This window comes from Taurulus bubalis, assembly GCF_910589615.1.
Source record: "Taurulus bubalis genome assembly, chromosome: 10".
NCBI lineage: Eukaryota > Metazoa > Chordata > Actinopteri > Perciformes > Cottidae > Taurulus > Taurulus bubalis.
The window spans coordinates 23,759,909-23,783,511 of NC_136598.1; the positions used below are offsets into that span (position 1 = coordinate 23,759,909).

Below are 23,603 nucleotides of genomic sequence, written 5' to 3' on the forward strand. Positions count from 1 at the left end.
TAACCGTAAAAAGCTCGCGTCCCCTTCTCAACAGATAGCGGCAGAGCGGCCGCCCAGAGTCCCAACAAGGCGCACAGTCCACCGGACTCCGTTCAGCCAACTGACAAGCCAGCGCACGAGCCTCGGCGGCCATCGCTGGAAGACGGTTGATGAAGGCTAATGTCGACCGTTGGCCAGTGAGCTGAGCTAGCTTAGCCTAGCGTAGCTTAGCCTAGCTTAGCTTAGCTACGTGGATAGTTAACTCGTGTCACCTGCGTTTCACCAGAAGAACTGGTTTAGAGGGAAATACAACGAGGAAGCGCTTGTCATCTAGTCGATACTGTTGTCTGCGCGGATCAACGCCATTAAGGTGAGTCGCGGTAGGTTAGCTCAACAGAGGAGCTTTTATTAATAAATATATATACATATATAAAAAAAATATATATATAACCTGTTTGTGTGTGTGTGTGTGTGTGTGTGTTGTTAGCTTGCTAGCAAAGCGCTGTCATGTTATTATGCAGGTAGTTAAGTTGTGCTATCCGGTTAATGACGGGTCTATTCAACTCATTAATAACCTAATAAAGTGTCGGTGACTTTTTAATGTTGTTACGCTGATAAACACACATTCGGTCCTTCTTGACTAATAAGACGCTGGACAGTTCACCAGGACGTTAAGCTAACTGTTTGCTAGTTGGGTGACAAGCTAGTGGTTGATTTAAAGACGTACCATCACGCTGTGCAATGTTTGAAATGAACACTCAGCTTATTGTTGTTGCTGTTTTTCTTTTTTGGTTTGTGACGCCACACTTGTTTGGTACTGGAGAAGTCGCTTTCATTTCAGCCAGTTGTAGAATTATAAATTAAAGAGTAAAGGTCCAGTGACCTGCAGGCCTTCCTTTTCGACTTAAGACATTTGAATCATAGTGAAGAAAATCCATTTAAGTGGCACTTACTATAATGTTGAATGTTTTTGATCATGCACATGTGAATAAACTCGCATTGTGCTGCACAACGCAGTGTTAGTGGCAAGGAGATACAAATGGCTATGCTGAAGGTGACCGTGTAGAAAGTAAATCTGTCATTGCTGTACAATTAATTGTCGTTGGGTGTGAACTGAATTAGTCCATTACTATCTGGTGTGATGATGTGAGACGATGCATGAACTGCCCTCCTCCTTTCAGATGTCCCAAGTGTGATAATGCCCCGGGTCGACATAGTGGCCTCTGAGTGTAGAATCAAAGCCTTAACTTGTGAAGATGTTACAAGCACAAATGTGCAGCTGCTCACACAGACGGCCCTGCAGGTCAGCCAGACACTCTTCCTAGGTGTCCCCCTCGATGTAATGAAGTTCCTGAGCAGTCTGGAGCGACGCACTCGGCCCTATTGTTCTGTTGACAGTTTGCAGCAGAGCTGCCCTGCTGGCTGCGCTTCTGTTGCATTGTCTCCGCAGGCGCACATGCAGAGAGGGAGCTTGAGCTAAGACGTTTTGGCATGCTTTCGTATCATCATTCGTCAGCTTTTGGCTGCCTGGCTAAAACGCTGTGAGAAAAGGAGAGCTGCGGGATAGTATGAAGGGGGCCGAGCTGGAGTGATGCTGTGTTTTTGTTTGTGCGTTTTGAGCTGATCGGTTAGAGGTAAATCAACACAAACTTTTAAATAATAAGCTTCTAAATTGGTGCTCCTCTTGCTAATCCGATTTTGTTAATTTATAAATTAGCTTTTAATGGGGATGTGGTACATTATATGTTCTGAACTGCAGGTACCTACCACAGTGAAACCCTTATCCCGGTGAGAGTGCATGCCAGATTGCGTTTGATTTAGTAGGGAAATGATCCAGTCCAATAGAAATCCTGTTTTAATGTAATGGGACAAACCTCTCTATCTTACCAAGCAGGATAGTAATTTCTGAACAGATCAGTACCTACATTTGTGTACATGTGTTGTGTGCTTCTATGCATTTTGACTGCAGCAGTAATCCACTAGAATTTCACACTGACAGAACAGTGAGTTCATCATTTCTGTAGTCATTATTTTTGCAATGTTTCTAAAGAAGTAATCAGAATCTTTCAGTCAGAGGAGGAACGATGTACTCTGCATTATTGACATAATGTACATGGATGCCTTATAAACCTTCTGTTATAAAATCTTAGTTTCACCATCACTGCATACTGTGGTTCAGTAGCTAATGATCCAAGTTTGTATGTCCTAACTGCTGCTTCACAATGTTAATACATACCAAAAAAAGCATCATTCTCAGCCTGGGTACCCGACGATACACTCCCTGCCACTGCGGTGTCGCTGGCTGCCACTGTGCTTGGACAGGATTTGAAGGATTAGGTTGATGCAGAAAGCTTAAAACCAAACCCAAGCCTTCATTTGCAGAAAATGTTTCAAATTTAAGAGGGGGAAAAAAGAAGTTAAGATAGCTCAGTACCAACTTAAACCGACTATTCGGGGAGTAATGTGGAGTACTGAGAAATGAGTGCTAGATGACACTGCAGCTGTATGTGTATGTGAGATACTGCATGTTTTCAGTTCAGTTTTTTTACCATTACGTTCTCTCATTGACAGCAGCTGTCTGACCGAGGGCTAGGTAATAGTTGGCGTGGTGTCTATTGACTTGAAGCATATTTTGAGGAGCAGCTTTTCCAAGACGATGATGCATCCCAGCACAGAGAAGCTCGGGTGATGTCAATGTTGCAGTCATTTCAAGACGTTGTCATCAAGTCTGTGCTCGCTCTTGTTTAGTGGCAGTTAAGCCGATGAAACAAAAGAAGTGTTGTCATTGAGTTGAAACTGTAATTTGATCTTTTGACAGTTGGTGACTTGCTCATTAACTTGATTTCTTATGGAGGTTTTCATGGGCTCTACGAATACCCATCATCTGACAACAGAAACGCAAAACTATGCAGCGGCTACAAATAAATTGTGTGTTAAGCTGTATTGCAACAACGTAAGGGATCATAGAGAGCAGGAGTTGAGAGAATAGAGTATTAATCTGCTGAGACCGACCGTAGTAACTTGGCTGGGAGGGTCCCACTCCGGCCAAATGTTGGCTGCACTGCAGAGTTTTGCTGTTTGCTGACCTGCAGAGGAAGAGATCCGTATAGATGGACGATCCAAAAATGCTAGTGTTGTCGTTTAGATTGCTTTTCCATGTGTTTTCTCTAGTTAGGAGTGGTCACGGCGTCCCTCCTAAGCATCCTAAATTCACAGGAAAATGAGAACTAAAGATTCAGAGCTGTAGTTTGTTACGGTGGCTTATGTGCTGTGCGTGTGTGGTACTGAAGCACTGCAGTGGGCAGACCGTCTCTCTTCTGGGCCCTCTTATAATACCCTCCAATCTGTTATGAGTGATGGATTGCCTGATGCAGTGAGAGGGAGGGGTGGATGGAGAAAGTGGTTAAAGAGAGTCATAAGGGAACACGGAGAGAAAGGGCAGTAAAATAAAGGTTCTCCAGCAACAGTGTAATCTGTCTGCTCTTAGCGGAGTTGCTGCTGCCGTGTGATTTACAGAGGAAGCATTTGAATTGGTTCGCCACGATGTGTGGGCGGTGTTTGCTTTTTGCACCTCTCTGAGCCATTCCATTAGTCCGAATGCACAAAGCACCACCCATTCAGTGTGTGATGCAGAGAAGCACAACAATGACCTGTGTTTTTAAAAAAAAAAAAAATTGAAAGCCTGTGCATTGAAGGAGTCAAGTGGCTGAAATGGAAAGCAGGCTACTGTGTTGGCAAGAGAAAAAACTAATCTTAAATATACATATCAGCCTTTTATTTATTTTTTGCCAAATAAGCTCTTTAAACAACCTGGTTGCATAACACAAAGTTAATTAAATAGGTCTGCCTATTGCTGCAAAACCAGCTTTTATTGACCACTGAAACACAAACTGGTCCCGCCTCGTAACACCTGGGAATGTTTGTTTAAAGCCAATTTCATTTTTGGCTATTGCTCTTTGGTTGTACACAAGCTGAGCCAGTCCTAATGGCTGGTTACCTGCCAATAATGCAGACGAACTGGCGGCCACGCCTCGAGATGTAGCAGGCGATCTGAGAAAATAAACACTGCGTAAGAGGACAAGTTACTCGCTACATGGCTGCTTGTTCTTAAAAAATTAAATCTTCCCCAGCGCTGACTGCATGTCTGGACCTGTAGCGGTGAGGAAATACACGACAGTTGATGGGACTGAATGGTTGTCATTTGTAGTAATGAAAGTAATTATAGTAATGACACATGTTATGGATGTGGTGCTTGTTAACAAAAGATACCAATTTGCTTATTGTGATTTGTGGTGGTGTATGCATATTAACGGGTGAGTGACAGGAGAGTATTTTAATCTCCTCATTCATGCCGTCATACATTTTTAATAAAGTAAATGGTGTCTTTTTTGGCTTTCGTCCACACTTTTTTTGGGGGCTGCTGTAGCTCATGGGGAGAGTGGTCGTTCTGAATCCACAAGGTCGCTGGTTCGATCCCTGGTCTCCCCATAGTTCGCATGTCGAAGTGTCCTTGAGCAAGACACTGAACCCCCCAGTTGAGCCTCACGGCACCACACTGCTCCTTAATTACTAAGGATGGGTTAAATGTAGAGACCAATTTTCCCAAGGGAAACTACGGCATGAAGTTCATGTGCAATGGTCCGTTGCAACTTATCTTAAGTGGCAAATTGCACAGTTAAAGGGTTGTTGATATAAAAACAAAGAGACACCCGGTCCAGTTTAAACCAATGAGTTGTTAAACATGTGTGCTAACGTGTAAATTGTGACGTGAAAGGAAGCAGCTCAGGACTGACCGACGAGGCGTATCGTGGGTTCAAGCTGTTCTGGGAGGCAGAGGATGCCTTCAGATGAGCAGCGAGCCAACTTGTTCCTCTCCTTAAGTACGCCGGCACGTTCCTGGCAGCCCCTACGGCTGGCATAGCGGCGCCGAAGCACGCTGGTTGGACTAAAGGCTGTAGCATAGGCTCTTTGGCAGGGATAAAGGGGTGAGGACAGTCACAGCAGTTCCACTACTACCCACCCCCTCCTGCTGTTTGCTAAAAATAGATCCAGCATATGCCTGCCTGCTCCTCCCTGTGCTGCCTCCTATTAAGCAAGTCCTCTTTGAAGCACTGAGATGCAGGAGACGAGAGAAGGGGGGGGGGGGGAGTCCATTTGGAGCCTTTGTGTTCCATCTTTCATCCCTTTCATCTGCAGGCCGCAGACACCAAAACCTGAAATGGAATCCCTTTAATTTGATTTAGAGGCTCCGAAGCGAGGAGATGCTCACAGTACACGGTCGCAAATGTATTCGCTAATTGAGTTTGGGCAAAGTAGGAGGCAGGCCAGTTGTGATAAGTTCAGTTCGTAGTATGATGATTGTAGTAGTGTTTTCTCCAGTATAGTCGTACAATATAGTGTACAATTCCAACACCCCGTTTGAATTGTACCTCAAGGCTACGACTCGATACAGCCTCAATTGCTCATCGATTATCTGAACTGATCGCGGCACCGACGAGTATTGTTGCCCCAGAATTGCAAACTCTGTTTTCACCGGGCCGTTTCTCTCTCTTCCCCTCTCATCTCTCCCTTTCCTATTGATGCAGGTTGAATGGTCAGTGTTGCTGGTGGCCTTGGTGACAGACGGTGCCCATCAGCTTGGCACTGGGACAGGGAGCCGAGAATGAGAGCTCTGGCTCTGGGCGTTTGCTGGCCAGCATAGATGCCGATATGCCCCGGTGGTCCGCATCCTGATGGATCGAGACACCTTTTCCCACATCCGCCTGTGGTGCCCACGCCCCTTTGGCACCTACTCCCAGAACAAAGCCAGGAGCCCAGGCTCGGGGGGCATCGGCGCCGGAGGCGGCGGCGGTGGTGGGTCGGGGTCCCCCTCCCTCTGCAAGGTCGAGCCCTCTGCGGGCGCCAGAAGGCCCGCGGGTGGAAGTGAAGATGGAGGGATGATCGTGGGTGTGCGGGAGGCGAACGGAGAAGAGGAGGATGCGGGCTCGGAGAACACTCCACCCGAACCGGAGCTTGTCCCCGGCTCACAGAGCCAAGCTCCTCCGCCTTCTTCGGAACCTCCCTCGCCGCCCTCGTCCGGGTCCCAGATGGAAGATGGCCGCGTGCTGTTGGACACCTGGTACGTCATCAAGCCCGGCAACACCAAGGAGAAGATAGCCTTCTTCGTTGCACACCAGTTCAGTGGAGCCGGCCAGCCCAGACCCAGTGCTATGAAGGTAAAGAGCTGAAACGACAACAAAAAGTGCTTTTACTTCTATTTGGTTATATATATTTTTTTAACTAAATATGAATTTCCTTCTCCAAAGGTCAAAGGTAACTGGGCAACTGACTGCAGTAAAGCCAAAAGACGAAGACGATGCTCATCCTATGACCCTCCAACTCGCTCCCAAGCCTCGGAGCCGAACCTCAGCCACGACTCCTCACTTTCGCCTCCTGACTCCGACGAGCCGCCTCTGGGAGGGGTGACTGAGACGGACCTGCTGTCGGTGGCAGAGATGGTCGCCTTGGTTGAGCAGAGGACCGCCATGGCCCTCCAGGGGATCGTGGCGGTTCACGGGAATCAACACGACCACGAGGCCCAGAATACCCCTCACGGTCAGGGCCTTCTTACCCCGCACCAGCACACACTCCTGCGGAGCACGGTGTCGGACCCCACTCCCATCGTGTTTGTGTCAGACAGTTCAAATGGCCAGCCCGCCAAAGAGGCCCAGTCTCCTATCCAGACAGACCAGGAGCTGGAGGAGCAGCAGGAGTCGTTGAGGGTAGCCCAGGCCATAGCGCACTTTGAGTCCCAGAACCAGGAGAATCGGTTCCACCTGGGCTCTGGTCCTGGAACAGACCCTCCTAATAGAGACAGAGAAAAGGAGCGTAGGAGAGGAGGGGAGTCCGGCGTTGCGACCCCTCCTCCGCCCCCCAGCCACGGTGAGGTCAGAATAGCTTTCCGAGTGTCGAATCTGGATCCACGGTCTCCGCTGGAGCCAGCTGGCAGGTCCCGCTGTATGTTTATGAGCTGTGGTGGCGGGAGCAACCAGGCGGCGGCCAGGGCCAAAGAGAAAATCACCTGTGACCTCTACCAGCTAGTCAGCCCCTCGTCTAGAGACCCCGGTAGTCTGCTGCTTGCCGCCACAAATGCTGCCCCTAAACCAGATGGAGATCACCCAGACAGGCAGGTCTGTGGCAGCCCAGACCCAAACCAGGAGGAGAAGAAAGCTGTGGGGAGGGAGCGGGTGACTGGCTTCCACGTGGAGGTGGTAGTGACGGGCGCCGTGGATCAATGTGTGTTTTACGGCAAGGACAGTACAGAGAATGTGCAGGAGGAGACGGTGTGCTTCGCTATGTCTAGTGTGGGGGGAGGAGGAGGAGGCGGCTCTGGTGACCCCTCATCTGATGATCCCCCTCCTGGACAACTCTTCTTCCTTCAGCCCCCGCGGGGCCCAGAGGAGGATCTAAAAGGAACGGGCATTGGCAGCGGGTCAGGTATTTGCTCTTTGGACTGTGCCAACAACAACGGCCCCGGGGCGGCGCTGGGGTCAGGGGAGCGGGCGACCCGGCCCGATTCCCCCGGCGTCGGCGTCGGGGAGGACTGTTCGGACCCCTCGCTGTGTCGCCTCTACCGCCACGTGTCCCACGACTTCCTGGAGATCCGCTTCCAGATTCAGCGCCTCCTCGAGCCGCGCCAGTACATGCTGCTGCTGCCCGACCACATCATGGTCAACATCTTCGGCTACCTGCCGACGCGCTCGCTGGCGGCCCTCAAGTGCACCTGCCACGACTTCAAGGCGCTGATCGAGACGTACGGGGTGCGGCCGGTGGATTCGCGCTGGAATCAAGACCCTCTCTACAGGGACGACCCCTGCAAGCAGTGCAAGCGGCAATACGAGCGCGGCGACGTTTCCCTGTGCCGCTGGCACCCCAAACCTTACCACCACGACCTGCCTTACGGACGTTCCTACTGGATGTGCTGCCGGCGGACGGACAAGGACACGCCGGGCTGCCGCGTCGGGCTTCACGATAACAACTGGGTCCAGCAGCCGGCGGACGGCTCTCAACCCATTCGCGCAAAGAGGGAGGACAGGAGGGAGGAGGCCAGGTAGAGAGGGAGGAGTACACCTCACCGCATACCAACTCATCTCCTCCTGCTCACCTCCCTTCTTTCCCTCCCCCTCCCGTCTCTGTTCAGGACAAATAGGAGAGGGTCACAAGGAGGAACGAGCGCTCCAGGATTGTTTGTTTTGTCTTTGCTCCAGCACTCCTCTCTCCATATTTTTTTCCCTCATGTGAAGGGAAGTTGAGAGGTAAAGAAGGAAGAGAGGTGTGTCACTCTCCTTGCCTTTTTTCTTTCTTCCTTTTCCAAGCCCTCCAGAAACCCTCTCCTCCGCCCCCCACTGTGCTCCAGAGTGGCACCTTTTTTAAACGTTTGCATACCAGGGTTGGGGTCCTCTCCTCCTGCTGCTGTCAGTCAGCCCTCTTTCTGCCTCTTACTCATCCGGGTTTTCTGTCTAACTCCATACACGGTTTAGGCCCATTCATGTGAAAACTTTGCAGTGTGTTTTTGTTTTTCTGATTGAGATTAGCATTCATAAAAGATGACGCATAGAAATGTATTGCCCTTCGAGCCTGCTTTACCGTTCCCGATACTTGTCGCGTGTTCTGTGTTTGTACCACAAACTTCCACGTTCGCTGTACAAATGGTGCTTCAAAGGAACGAGCTGTACCAACAGATGTAAAGGTTTTCAGTGGTGGAATGTCCCGCGTCGCTATAGAAATGTGATTGTATAAAGCAAACTTGACTCTCCGTCGTACAAGATGCCATTTGTACCTGTCCGGCGCCAATGCGTTTCTATTTCTCTGAATGTGCTGTAACGTAAACTGTCGATTAGTCCCCTGATGATGCTGCTGAAATCATTGCCTGTGTCGCCGACGTTAGTTCTGAAATGGCCATCGCATTGGTTAATGACAGGCGCGCTCTCGTCATACTAGCCGGTGTCACTGGCCACTGAGAGCTGCTCTTTCCGTTGTTTCAGAGTGGACCCTAACCTTGCTGACCAGCCATAAAAAATAAAAAGAGGAGCCACTGAGTACTTTCTGGTTTACAGAGAATTCTGGGAGATGGACTTTATTGATTTAAGACCAGTGGGATGAATGAATGGGATTAAAAAGAGAAACTTGATGTCACTTTGGAAAGGCCTGATGTCACTTTGTATGGTTTGATTGACTTTGCTTGTTTGCCATTTTTGTTTTATTTGGGGTGTGTGTGCGTGCGCGTGTGTGTGTCAGAATGTTTGCTATTGTATTTGCTTTTATTCTTGAGGACTGTGTTCTCCCTGTATCAGTCTGTCATCCTACTCAACCTGCAAAGATGTATTTTTTTAAATACTCCGTCTTTGTTTTCCAACCCCCCTCCGGCTCTCCTCCTCCCCCCCTTTTCCTCCCCTACGACTCGGCAGAGGGCAGGTGTTTGCCAAAGCCGTCGTTCATGCGTCGAAGCGGGTGAAACCCACTACCATAAACTCTCTACACCAGCTTCCAGCCTTAAAAGCCCCCTACCTCTCCCCCCACACCCTGCAGGAAATTGAGGCGTCGGATACCTCACACATGATCAAGAGTTGTGGGAGTTGCACAGGACCCTGTAGGTGGCTAGATTTCTGATCCGACTCTACTGGATCCACCCATAACTCTGTGTGGGAGTGTTACATGAACAGTGCCTGGTGACGGCTCTGACTCCTCATTCTAGGAACAACCTTCCCGCCCTCTTCTCTCCCTCGCTGTTAAACTCCTCCCCCTCCCCGCCCACCCCTGCAAGCTGACAGACTGGACATTAAAGAAATGATGTGATGAATGATGCTGAAACTCTGCATGGAGGTGGGAGGATAGTCGGGTATTCATGGGAGAACTCTGTAGGTTCCAGACATGTACAATGCTAATGGGAAAATATCTGCTTAAATAAAAACAGAAGTGATGATTAAAACTGGAAATCTGAATCGCTACCTGGCTCGTGTGGTGTCTGATGAGATGACGATTGAGTAAATAATTTGTCCTTTTACAATGGCGGTAACGACGCTTAAAACGGCAGAAAAGCAAGTCATTTATATTTCTTTACTTAATGAATGACTCAGTTATGAATGCAGCGTATGCAGACTCAGAACTAGACATGCATGCACTTTATCCTACAATATGAACGTCTGAGTAATGTCTTTATTGTTATAACTTTGCAGAGTGACTCATCCTTTTCATTGATTTCTTGAGCCGAAGATTCAAAAAGCACTCGGACAAATCTTCGGGCTACTTGAGACTTTATTGAGTTTACCTGGCTTCCAAATTATACTTTTTTTTTTCTTCTCTTCTCACACCTTTCATCTCGGTGTTGGAAGCAGGCGCAGATTGAATCAACATGTAACCGTATACAGTAATGGTATTCTAACCCAACAAAACATTTTTAAGACTGCATTACAGACGCATTAAAATCCCCCATTGTGCTCTACAGAGAAGTAGTGCTGCTTATTTCAATTGAATTGTGACATCTGCCTTGTAGAGACAAGTAATTGGCAACAGGTGGCGCCACTGTTCCTGAATCCTCCCAACAAAGTTGAACTTAAATCACATGTGCATTTAAGGGACTGCTAGGCGTAGTAACCCCACATGAACACAGCCACAGCCATCATAATGAGCGCGTTGGCGTCCACCGCGTTCCTCCACACCGGGTCCTCGCTGATGTCGGGCAGCTTCTCCGGGGCCTCAGGCGGGTCCTGCTCGTGGGCCGGGGAGCAGCCACAGAACCGACAGATGCCAGGCTCTTCTCCCTCTTCCGCCACCGAGAGGACGAGAGAGCAGTTAGTACTTTCTCAGTTTATCTATGTGGCGGTGACGTTCTTTATTCGTTTCTTACCTGCGTCGTTATTCTCCCTCTCCCTCCTCCTCTCCTCAGCTTCTCTCCGGGCTCGTCTTCTTTTCTCCTCTTGCTCCCAGTCCAAATCCTCCCTCTCCTCTTTGGAGTGACGCAGGCTGAACACCAGACGATGGAGCTGAAAACGGGAGGAAGAAAAACAATTCATTAAGTAAGTTTTTGCTTAATCCAGTCGCAGCTCAGGGCCCCGCCAAGTGGTTTCATGTACTTTAATGGAGTCACTCACGTGTTGATCCTCTATGGGCCGGGTGCAGCAGCTGACCACCAGCACCAGCACGGAGGTGCAGAAGAAGAGTATGATCGCAAAGTGGAGGTAGTGGATCCCGCACACCAAGAACGGGCAGGTAGACGGGAAAATACAGCTGCCAGAACCGAACCAGAACTCTGGCAGCATCCGACACAGACCCATCAACAGGCCGCCGATCAGGCCCCAGAACGCACCCTGGAGGCAGGTGGGGGGAATCAAATCCCAGCAGGGGGTAAAAAAAAAAGATTTAATATGATCATCTCACCTGTTCGTTGACCCTCTTGACGAACACGGCCAGGAAGAAGACCGAAGCGATGGGCGGAGCCAGATAGCTCGAGACCGACTGGATGTAATCGAACAGCTGGCCGCTCTGAGCCGCCTGCACCACGGGGATCCAGCAGATACTGACGGCGACGATGCACAGGACCCAGACCCTAAAAGAGGAGAGAGCGGAAAAAAACGATGGCATCACGTATAAATTTGGACGTTGGGTACCACAAGAGAACGAGACACCCGAGGTTCTGGGGTTATTTACCTGCCCACGATGAGGAGCTCGCGCTCGGCGGCCTGCGGCCTGATGCGGGTCCAGATGTCCATGGTGAACAGCGTGCTGCTGCTGTTAAAGATGGAGGCCAAAGAGGACATGAGGGCGGCCAGCATCACAGCCAGCATCAGACCTCGCAGGCCTGCAGGGAGAAGGAAGGGAGAATAAAAAGATGAAAGAAAGAAAATGAAGATTTTCTTACTAGTACAGTAGTACTGATGTGTTCTTACCATTCGGCATGATGGACACCACCAGTTTGGGATAGGCGATGTTGGAGCAGCCCACCTCGGTCCCACACACCCTCTTACACACCTCGGGCACGACACAGCCCACCTCATCTACAGGTGGAAGAACACACACACACACACACACACACACACACACACACACACACACACACACACACACACACACACACACAATAAGATGACGACTGTTTGCTTGATGAACGTACAACCTTTCAGAGGAAGCAGACCCGGGTAGAGGACCCTGCTGATCATGCCGGGGAACACCATGAGGAACATGGGCAGCAGCTTGAGATAGCCACACATGATGCAGCCGGCCTTCACGTGGGTCAGACTACGAGCTGCGAGGCACCGCTGGACTATCACCTGGAGACAAAGACAACGTTTGCGCTCATCAACGAAATCCATCTACTCCACCAGCAGCCACTGGAAAAAACACGTTGAGCTGACTGCATGTTATTTGCATAAGCTAAACTCTTTGATTGTGTTTCTTCTTCTTCCTTTACTAAAAGGTGTGGCTGTGATAAAGGCCACATGCAGAAACACTCCGGTTTGTAATTCATGCACAGAGTTCCTTGTGATTATGGTTCTCAGGTTTTGTTCGTGATCTTTAAGAATTGGCGAAAATTATTATTTCAAATACAGGAAATAAGGAAGTGCATGAGACGTAGGTAAGGCTATCTGTAATTTGCCACTGCAGTGCCGTTTTCTTAATTTAATACATAAATAAATAAAAAGCACATTCCTATGGCATAATAACTTTTATATGATTAGGTAACACATTTAAATGTCAGATTTTGGATTCAATTCTTGCCAAATGTGTAGTTAATGCACTAACACCAGCTCTCTTCATGAGGAAACTAAACCAAAATCTTTTTGGGCGGGACGTTCACCTGGTCTGTGCACCAGTACCAGCCTCCCACTATAGCGATCCCGAACAGCACGCCGGGCCAGGGCAGGTCCCCGGTGGTGGGGTCCCTCAGCAGGCTGAAGGCGTCCCGTCTCGGGGTGTAGCAGCGCGGGGAGATGTTGTAGCGCTCGGGGTCCATGGAGGAGAAGTTACTGGGCGTGGCGGCGCTGTATTTGGCCAGCAGAGCGCTGTAGCCTCCCACTTCAGCAAAGGCTAGAAGGGAAAGGAAGAGGAGGTTGAGTTTGGACACTTTAACCACCTTACATTCAGGTAGCAGAGAGGCTTTATATGACGTTCCTGTTGCCACAATATGTTGACACACTGTATTTGTTCTCTCTTGTCTTCTGATGCTAACTGAAGATATGAGTCAGCTGCTGAGTCAGCAGCGTCTTGTCAACGCTTCATCAACTCACATAGGGAGGGGGGGGGGCTGTTTATCTCAACTGCCTCCTCCTTTGACTTGTAATCTACTGTAGGGATATATATATATATATATATATATTATATATATATATATTATAATTTTTATATAAACATATATTAAATAAAAATAAATGTTTTAAATATATATAAATGTTTTTATATTAAATACAATATTAATATATACATACATTTTAATATAAATATAAATACAAATATGTGTATATATAAATAAAATAAATATATAAATTAATATATATATATTATATATAAATAAAAATATGAATATATATACATAAAGATGTATTAAATAAATGTTTTAAATATATATATATATATTTACAATATTAATTTGTATTAAATATATTTTTATATTAAATACAATATTAATATATACATACATTTTAATATAAATATATATATATATATATAAATACAAATAAATAAAATATATATAAATAAATATATTTATTTATAAAATGAAAACATAATATTGCAGAAGATCGATGACCTCTACCAACCAGTGAGTGTCAGTCATTATATGAAAACCATCCATAAAGTTGCAGGAGGAGGTGGTTGTGTCTTCTGCGGCCCTGCGGCGTCAGCGTACCACACGCTGCGGTGAAGTGAATGATTGGCGGCTCGAGTTAATCTGTTTCCTGCAGTGAAGCCGCTGAGGAGCGACGCAGCGTTCACGCCTGGAGGGACTGACCGTGACGGAAGCCCAAAAACAATGACCGCCTGAGAGAACGAACGACATCTATCTGAAGGTTACACGTGACTGCTGCACGACTTGTACCTACAGAAGCCGGTGAGGACGAAGGCCCCGGCGATGATGACGAAGGTCTGAACCGTGTCAGTGTACATCAGAGCAGCCAGGCCACCTGGTAACACACACACACACACACACACACACACACACACACACACAGTTTAAGTACTTACGTAAACTCCATTTTTGAACCGAACGACACAGTTTTTTGACTGAAACTCCTTTGAACACCCAAATGTTGTGTTCTATTATGATTATTGTTGCATATTCTGATCCTTTAGGTCCTACTCTTTTCAAAAAGGTGTCTTATTAGTATGTGGGCTGTTGTTAGGGCACCATAATACAGTTTGAAAAACTCAGTGATCGCTCAAGGAGGCGTTTTTTGGGAACTCTTGCTCATATCGTGCTGGATGTTCATAGTTATGATCAAAATATCTTTGAAAAGTGACTTTTTTGCAGATATACATTTTTTTCCCCAATACTTTGCTGAACAAATACATAAAATAAACAAGTATTGGAAGTAATTTAGGGTTCCTACGATGACTCAAACACAGGGAAAAAGAAAAAAAGGTTTAGAGCCAAAATTGGGTCTAGGGTGCTTAAAGGGTTTGAAGGGCCACTATAATGAACTAAAATGAGTTTCTAGATGACCTTAGTGAACCTGTACCTGTCACCGTGTACAAGGCCGTTATTAACAGAAGGGTGATGACGGCCACGTAGATGTTCCAGCCTAAAGCCTGCTGGATGAACACAGCCCCTGAAAACATGTCCACCTGGAGAGAGAGAGGGGAGTGAAGAGAGAGACACTATGGTTTGAGTCTGTGTGGTCAGACCGGACGACTCACTGAGATCTTGGTGAAAATGTAGAGGAACAGAGAGATGACGGAGAGGTAGAGGCTGATCCTGGTCCCTCCGAACCGCTTCTTCAGGTACTGTGGCATCGTGATCACCTAACGCAGAACGTTAGAAACAAAGCGTATCATAAATCCAGATTATAACGTGCATTTGTTACACACACAGGATGGTACAAACTGAACTACTTGCCCCGGCGGTGAGGTAGACGGGTACAAACAACCAGCCCAGCAGCAGCACGATGAACAGAGCCTGAGGGACGAACGAGAGTGGATTCATGCAGATCGTTCTCTGTTTTTTAAATGGTGATTAATTGATGTGTTGTACACGCTGGGAGGTTATAGCGTGACTTACGTTCCACTCAAACCCGCCCACGGCGATGCCGCTGGCGGCCCCGGTGCCCGCCAAGCCCACAAAGTGACCACTGCCAATGTTGCTGGCAAACAGAGATGCACCAACCTGAAATAATAATAATAATAATAATAATAATAAAATCACGGACGAAACCAAATCCAAACTAATTCAGGAGTACAGCGATAGTAAGTTACTGTATTATGACCGTCACCAGACAGGCATGAGTGAAGCGTATTGATCCGACAAATTATTTATTTAAGTTTTTAAATGTTGCCTTATTTTGGCCCTTTTCTGGAAGGAACCACAAGATTGTGTTTCTTAAACGGTCATGACCGGTATTTTGTCAAACCTTCCATAATAAATACTCCTGCTTGATTGCATGATTTCTAAATGTGTGTATGTGTGTGTGTGTGTGTGTGTGTGTGTATATATATATATGCCCAGTCTATACTGTATATATTTATTTCTATATATAAATCGTAAATATATATTTTTTATATATTTAATATATATATAAACAATTATATATATGTATATATTTATATAAATATGAGTATTTATTTCTATATATATATCTAAATATATATTTTTTATATTTTATATATATATATATTTTTTGTATATATAATATATATTTTCTTTTATATACATGTATTTTTTAATACATATATATATATATATATATACATATTTAAATGAATATATAAATATATACAGTAAATACAGTGGGCACATTTTACAGTGTAAGAATAGTTCTGGTGGCGCCATCTGGTGGACAAAATATGACATGATAATATAACAATTTCCAAATGACCTCAAGCACATCTTCTGCATTTCTTTCTACTTCTTATCGACCAATAACTACATAATAAGCTACCACCGGACTATGTTATTATATATATATATATATATATATATATATATATATATATATATATATATATATATATATTGCTCACCGGCCACCAGGTCATGGTGCGCCCTGCCAGGAAATATCCTCCAATTGTCCCCCGATTGGTGCGAAACATGGCCTAAAAACACGAAACAGAAACAACCATTATCCCCACAAACCAAATGTCACCGCTCCTGATAAGCGACACGCATCATATTCACGTTTACAGGTTCGCTCACCCAAATGCCGACACTGATGACCATGAGGAAATATCCAACAATGACGGTGATGTCTGCCGGGTTGTTGATGACTCCGTTCTCCATCGCTGCACTTACTTTTTTTAAATTCACCTTTGATTTATCTGCGAAAAAAACACCTGAACATAGACATCGATGTGCCCAAGAGAAGATCTCCGGCGTCTGTAGTCCAAGGGAGAACTTTAGCCGAGCTGTGGCAATGGGCCGGTGTCAGCAGTTTATTAATTAGAGTAATTATTAACACCAAACTGAGAAAAACAGGGTGTCAGCCGTGTGGTTGTGCTGGGTTTTCAACATTTTACATGCAAGAAAAAGTGGATATATTGTCAGTCGGACAAAGCAGGACATTGTTAAGCTCCTGCAGTTGTTTAAAACAATAAAAAACAATAAAATAAAGTGGCAAACACGTAAGCAAACAGTCCTTTAATCATCTGACAGCACTGCTTTCATCAAGACATCCACCTTTCAGCTCACAGACCGGATCCCGTTGTACAAAGGAGGCCGGCTTCACCTCTGAGCGGACACACAGTGTGCAAAAAAAACAAAACAGATTCACGCCTCGGCATAGAAAACGTGCACACGCACGCACGTGCACGGTCACCTTTCACAGCTCATTTCAAGGTGAACATTCGGAGCGTGTTACTGGAAATGGGGGGAAAAGAAACAATGCAGGGCTCGACGGCAACTTTCAAAAGTAGCGGTTGCCGAAAGATGATTTATATTATTTTTTGGTCACCTTATGAAGACATTATAGTGAACATGTGACATGTATGATGATGACGGGATACTTTACCTCCCAAGATCTCACAAATGTGACACGCTTCTTCTTTTTATATATAAAAAACAACAAAGACTTAAGAAATGTTGCACAATTTCTCAAAACTGCGACTGCCACTGTGGAGCCCTGCAGTGTGAATTATTTGTATTTATTTATTTTTACAAACACAAACTGAAGCTCACGTCTTCCCCAAACAAAATGAGAATCTCTGTGTTTAGTAGGGATGGGTATCGTTTGGGTTTTTTCCGATACCGGTGCTAAACCGATACTTTTAAAACGATACCGGTGCCTAAACGGTGCCTGAACCGATACTTTTTTATTGCCAAGGCAATTTTTTTTCTTCAAATTGAACAATATTATTAACTGTTTAAAGTATACTATAGATGTAAATAAATAAGTACATACAAAACACGCTTCAAACTACAGCTTCAAACCTTTTAACTTCAAAATATAAAAATATATATTTAAAAAAAGAACAGACACAAGCATCATGGCCTGATGGGATCGTGTGCAACAGAACTCAAACAATGTTGGATCCTAAAACTGCTGCTTTACTGGACTACACGTCATCATTAATATCAACTGGAGAGATTTGTTCCATCAAGCCGAGGACGGGCGTTCAAAAGCTCGTGCTCGTGTCTGCAGCGATCTCTGTGTGCGCGCACTGTGTGTGTGAGCGCTGGAAGCCCCGCCCCCTCGAGCCCCGCTCTGCATGCAGGCGGACAGAGAGCAGAGCAGCGAGTGTGCTCTGATCCGCGCTATTTTAATAATCGTTTTTAGCGTGCGGGCACCGCGCTACCTTTTTAGTATCTATATACCGTCCAACTTTATAGAGTAGTGTAAAAAAAAGTATTTAAATCGGCTCAGGCACCGGAAGGAAGCAGCGAAATCTGCGTTGCTTTTCGGTCCACTAGGTACGGGACGTGTTGGAACCGGTGCAATACTGGCACCGGTTCTCGGTACCCAACCCTAGAGTTTAGTGAACAACCAACTGAAATAAAGTTAAAAAAAAAAAAAACATCAGAGATCACAATCAAGCTGTTCAGAGATAGCTGGGGGAGTTACGAGACAACCCCGACCACACAGCGGATCTAAGTTTTTTTGAGGAGCTACATGAATGTTTTTGTTTTACAAATTTCGTTACGGGGAAAATACTTTTTCCTTACCAAATTATTGCTTTTGGTCCCGGGACAGATTGTAAAGCCCTCCGAGGCAACTAGAACCCATTCATTTCAATGTCATGGAAATCTTTCAGTGATTTAAAAAAAAATGTAAAATCCATTTTAGGAGTTAGACAGATGATAATATCCACAGATTTTCCAGTTTGGTAGTTTAACACAGACACAGCTGGCGAGTCCGGATCTGATCAATGTGAATAAATAAGAGAGGAAAACAGAAGAAAATATAATGGCTTACAGCAGAAAACAATGTGGGAAAGTTTTCTCACCTTTCATAAAATCAGAATTAAAAAAAATGGAGTTACTTTCCAAATAAAATACAAAAAAAACAACTTTCAGATCAAAACACAACCGCTCCTGTTTGACGGGTCGGTCTAAGCTTTTCTTTTAAACAACAAAAACCTTTTGAAATACATTTCAATAAATTAGGTGCATTGCTCAAGGCGTTCACATAATCCATAAACCTCCGTGCAGAACACATTCACGAGTCCTGTGGCTGCAGCAACTGAAACACAGAAGCTGCTGAATCAAGTAAAGACAGCCGTTCACCTGGCTTCAAGCTTCAGGAAAGGTGCGCTAGTTTAGACACAAGGAGGGTCGGGGGTCAAGTTTATTCTTCGCAGCACATCGAACAAACCCTTCTGACACACATCGTCATAAATATTAATATTGAAGATGTTCTGGCTGTCAATTTTGATTCCTGTGCGTGTAATCCAGCTATATTTGCACATTTCTCCCACTGCTATGTTCCACTTTTTTGAGGCAGAACATGAGCACAATTCAAGTAAAAAGAAAAAAGACACATAATCTGGTCTGCGAGTGTTTGGGACCGATGAACCTGATCAAATGAGCCACTGATGGTCATGTGACCGACTCCCTCGAATGAGACTGAACCGGACGTCTTTGCGGTTTATTTCTGTAGCCCTTTAAGTCCAGTTTCACGAGGCTTTAGAGGCCCACGTGAGAAAAGAAACACAACGCGGTTTCGGTGATGAAGTGGAACGTAGTAGTCGGAGACGTGCCGGTATCCTTGTGTCTAAACTAAACGCCGCTGAAAGATTCACAGCATTGAAACAGGTTTTCAAAAACAGCCATGAGGAAAACGAAAAAAAAAAAAAAACATTACGCCAGCATAAAAAAGCTGAAAATAATATGACACGTTAAGAAAACAATGAATTAAAAAAAGGCCCTTTTCTTCCTCTCTTACTGTTCTCTCAAGTAGTGGATTGGGTCACATTCAGGTGCATGTTCCCTGACTTTTCAACCAGCTTCTAGCATCCGTAACACATTTTATACGATCTGCCTGCATCCAGTCCATCGTAGGATTGATCTGGGCTGCACTCGGATCGTGTAAAATGGTCCCTTCCTTTGTGACTGTAACCCATCATGAGGTCAAAGGGGCGCTAATTCAAACTCAGCCCGGAGCTCGTCTCTGCGTCACTTGACTCCAGTCGCATTGGTCCCCCGTGGAGCTAGTCGGCTGCCTTCTTGCAGTTTTCTTTGGCTAGTCTCAGTCTGGACAGGATGTGTTTCTTGGGGAACTTTAAAGTGGTGCACCCAAACTGGCTCACCCCTCCAGTGTCCCCTGGGAGTTTCTCGCGCCTCTGGACCCAGCTGCGCCAGCCGGGCTTCCAACAGTACACGCTGTCGTAGAACCGGGAGCCGTTCTCCCCGCCCAGCACGTAAATCCTGCGCTTCCACCTGGCCACGCCCCCTGCCGCGATCCGCCGCGGCAGCCCGGGAAACACCACGGGGCTCGGGGCTCGGTCGCTCCCGCCACCCGCGCCTCCCCGCTGCTCCGCGGTGACCATCACCCCTCCCCCCGTCACCTCCCGCTCCACCCCGGACCCCCTGCCCTCTCGGAAAAACAGCACGCGCCCAGTGGCGTCTAAAGTCTCCAGATTGGTGTAGTTTCCGTCCAGGAACTTGGTCGTGTCCCTCATGTATCCCCCGATGGCGCACACGCCTCCTCGCACCGCTACCCCTCCGGCGAGACAGGTGGCGCCCGAGTCCAGAGCCACTCGCGTCCAGCAGTCTGTCAGGGTGTGATAAATGAGCACCCCCGAGTGGACCACGGCCCGGTTCTGTTCAAGCGTGGTTCCACCCAGGAGGTAAAGGCGCCCGCGTAACGCCGCGCAGGCAAAGGCGCGCAGAGGGAGCGGTAACCGAGGCCCCGGCACCCACTGAAGCGTGGCGAGCTCCAGGGTCTCGCTGGAGTCCAGCAGAGCCGAGCGGTTGCTACCCCCCAAGGCAAAGACAGAGTCTCCGCAGCCCAGCAGGCCGAGCATCGCCCGCGGCTGGACCATGGAAGGCCGCTCTATCCAGCGGTCCAACACGGCGTCGTATTCGTGCACGGCTGCAGACACGGAGCCCGTCCGCAGGATCCCGCCCGCTACAAACAGCCGGTCCCCTACAGCCGTGCAGCCGGGACTGACCAGTGAACCCAGCGCTGCCAACTTCTCCCACTTCCCTGTCCGAGGGTCAAAGCAGTCCACCGTGTAGTCTCTCGCAGCTACATTCTCCTCTTCCCGAGGCGTCAGGTCCACGCATACGATCTTCTTCTCAAACATGCCCTCCCGTGGTCTCAGAGGCCCCCCGAGGCCCTCGCCGGCCGCAGCGGGCCCCAACTCCTGGCAGAGTCTTCGGCTCTCCTCCTGGGACAGCAGCCCCGGCCGCAGGTGGTGGAGCAGCGCCGGCATGTGGACGTAGCGATCCAAGGGTTGGTGCTCCGCCCAGCGGCGCGCCGCGTCGTACACCTCCGCTTCCGAGTCCACCCCCAGCCGGTCGGAGCCCAGGAGGCTGCCCAAGGTGCCGTGGTCCAGCAGGAGGAAGTCCTTCTGCCGGGCCACCCGGGGGAAGTGCTGGGCTACCAGCCGCAGAGAGGCACGCAGCAGAAGCTGGTCGTGGTGAGAGCGGGCCAGAGAGTACATCCCCAGGCAGTTATCCACTGAGAGGTGCTCAAACAGAAACCTAAAGAGAAAGAGAGAAAATGTGATTGTAAAGTCTAATAAATAAAGATGTAAACTTAATCATCTGTCACTTTTTCTTGAGAATATTTACCTGGAGCACAGGTCCTGAAGGGGCATGACCTGAAGCCGGTTGGCGGCCACGAACAGATCCTCGGCCGTGTCCAGGGAGAGCCCCGCCTCTCCCGTGTACACAAACTGGATGACGGTCTCCATGACGGACGGCGTCACCTCCTCCAGCCGGATCTCAGTGAGGCGAGACTCGACCAGAGGGCTTGTGAACATGGCCCGAAAGTAGGGGCTCACGGCCGCTAAGAGGACTCTGAGGGGAGAGAAGACACTCGTTTCACGTCAACCGCAGAAGAGATTTCCGCGTTTTACAGCGGAAATGTCTTGTTGATCTTTCAGCTCAAACAGAGATGCATCGGTGCCACATCATCATAAATCGCATGATAATTTGAATACCGAATTAATTCTCATTTATTCGTGAAATATTTGGTGGTTCTGGTTCAAAATGTTCTCTGTTTCATGCATTATTTTTTCTGTTAATTATGGCTGTCATACCTGTGACACATGAACTTCTTTCCCTCGACAAGTAGAGTGACATCACACAGCTGCTGAGCATCCAGGAGCTGCTTCAGTCCTAAAAACACACACAGCGGAAAGAGAATGGACAGGAAGAGAGAGGAGGGTTGAGTATGTATTCGACGGAGCAAGACTGGTTTCCAGATCTCTCTCTCTCTCTCTCTCTCTCTCTCTCTCTCTCTCTCTCTCTCTCTCTCTCTCTCTCTCTCTCCCACCATGTGTGATGTAGTCTCCCAGCGGCGTGGTGCTGTCGTCGGGGAAGTCCTCCTCTTCCGAGTCGCTGTCCGACAGAGGTTCTCCTCCTCCCCCGTCCCCGTCCTGCCACGGCTGGGGACGCCAGGTGACCGTCCCGCCCCGCACAGCGTTCATCTGAAGGGAAACACTCAACAAAGTTTTTTGTTTTGTTTGCTGTCCTGGCTCCTCAATGGAGGAATGAGCTCCCCATTGACATCAGGACAGCAGAAAGTCTCTACATCTTCCGTCGCGAACTAAAAACACATCTTCTTTGACTACACCTTAGTAGCACTTAAATGGCACTTACTGATAGCACTTTGTAGTTAAACTTTATTGAAGAAATGGTACTTTCTTGATTCTTGTCGTTTTGAGTTTGTACTCATGGTTGAATGCACTTACTGTCAGCTAAATGTAATGTACAAGTACAGTACATTGTTCACAGAAAAAAGGTTTTGCACCTTTATGCATGCTCGGGCCTACATGTAAACACATGCATGTACCCATGTAGATAGATAGGACCCAGATATGAACCAAAAGCATCTCTATGATGCTTTTTTTTGTGCTTCCCAGACTAATTTAAATGCAGCTTAATTTTAAGAGGGTACATGTATCCTGTAGATGTACCCCCATTCCTGTGTTGCCTTACCTTTGCTCTTCTTCTAGTTTCCACCGTGAAGCTGATGGGGTCTCCCTCTCAACAGGAATCGGTGTGAGGCGGTTCAGGGGGCCCGGCTAACCGTATCCAGGAACCCGGTGTGCTACCAGAAGCTTCGGGGGTCTCTCATCGGGGTGTCTCGGTCCTTCCGGGCTCAGCTATAAAAGGCTCGCCCCGGCCTTTTGAGGAGGACGAAGCCGTGCAGCATCACCAACGGTTACTAACTGACGGACCGAACTAGCTTACAAAGGAACGGTTCTCCCGCTGCGCCGAAGCTCCCCCTCGCAACGAGACACATCAGTCCACCATGGCGGCCTCTACGCGCCTCCAGCTCGGCGGTGAGGCGGCGAGGGTTAGTTTTAGGAGCCCTGCTGGGGCAGAAAATTAAGACCGGGGTTCAGGTTCAGTCGGCCGCACTTGTCACGTCTGAACCGGATTACCGCAACGTTAAACTTTCGCTCATCTGATTGGCTGACCTTTGGCTCGTGACGATTTGTTTGGGGCTGAGTCGTTTTCTGCCACTGTATTATTTATTTATATTTAATAAAATAAAGTTCACACTCACCTCTTTGACATTATGTGATGAACGTTGCATAAAATAGTATTTATATGTATATTTTTAAATAACGTTAAAACGAGATTTAATTTCCGAAACTCATTTCCGCATTCATGCTGCATTCACTGGAAATACGACCGTTTCACAGGTGACAAAGCACACGAGCAGCTACAAAAAAGATAGGGAGCAAAAACATATGAATGTATAAAGTCGTTTTTATTGTCAAACATTATAATGTAATGTATGTTATAACGTTGTATTAAAAACGCGCATCTT

The 23,603-nt window shown here is 47.2% G+C and overlaps 3 protein-coding genes across 5 annotated transcripts; 1 reads left to right on the plus strand and 2 right to left on the minus strand.

Annotated features, from left to right (window-relative positions):
- Positions 1 to 5,711: 5,711 nt before the first annotated feature.
- Positions 5,712 to 10,079, plus strand: fbxo46 (F-box protein 46; the record flags this gene model as incomplete). Its single annotated transcript, XM_079225152.1, has 2 exons — positions 5,712 to 6,194; positions 6,285 to 10,079. The coding sequence occupies 2 exons, from the start codon at positions 5,712 to 5,714 to the stop codon at positions 8,070 to 8,072; spliced, it is 2,271 nt and encodes a 756-aa protein (XP_079081278.1). The 3' UTR covers positions 8,073 to 10,079.
- A 477-nt stretch (positions 10,080 to 10,556) lies between these two features.
- Positions 10,557 to 16,420, minus strand: slc5a2 (solute carrier family 5 member 2). Of its 3 annotated transcripts, none has more exons than XM_079225522.1 (15): positions 16,358 to 16,420; positions 16,186 to 16,257; positions 15,227 to 15,331; positions 15,065 to 15,124; positions 14,866 to 14,970; positions 14,688 to 14,793; positions 14,052 to 14,132; positions 12,812 to 13,041; positions 12,149 to 12,284; positions 11,904 to 12,011; positions 11,665 to 11,815; positions 11,395 to 11,563; positions 11,109 to 11,324; positions 10,865 to 11,000; positions 10,557 to 10,771 (listed from the first exon to the last, which is right to left on the minus strand). In XM_079225522.1, the coding sequence occupies exons 1-15, from the start codon at positions 16,379 to 16,381 to the stop codon at positions 10,599 to 10,601; spliced, it is 1,872 nt and encodes a 623-aa protein (XP_079081648.1). In that variant the 5' UTR covers positions 16,382 to 16,420; the 3' UTR covers positions 10,557 to 10,598. The 3 variants fall into 3 exon arrangements, with proteins under 3 accessions (XP_079081648.1, XP_079081647.1, XP_079081646.1); XM_079225521.1 differs by having other exon boundaries at positions 10,557 to 10,780; XM_079225520.1 differs by having other exon boundaries at positions 10,557 to 10,819.
- A 3,383-nt stretch (positions 16,421 to 19,803) lies between these two features.
- On the minus strand, positions 19,804 to 22,251 carry LOC306742899 (kelch repeat and BTB domain-containing protein 8; the record flags this gene model as incomplete). Its single annotated transcript, XM_079225351.1, has 4 exons — positions 19,804 to 21,301; positions 21,392 to 21,619; positions 21,862 to 21,940; positions 22,098 to 22,251. 4 exons carry the CDS (start codon positions 22,249 to 22,251, stop codon positions 19,804 to 19,806), a joined length of 1,959 nt encoding a protein of 652 aa, XP_079081477.1.
- Between the last annotated feature and the right edge of the window lie 1,352 nt (positions 22,252 to 23,603).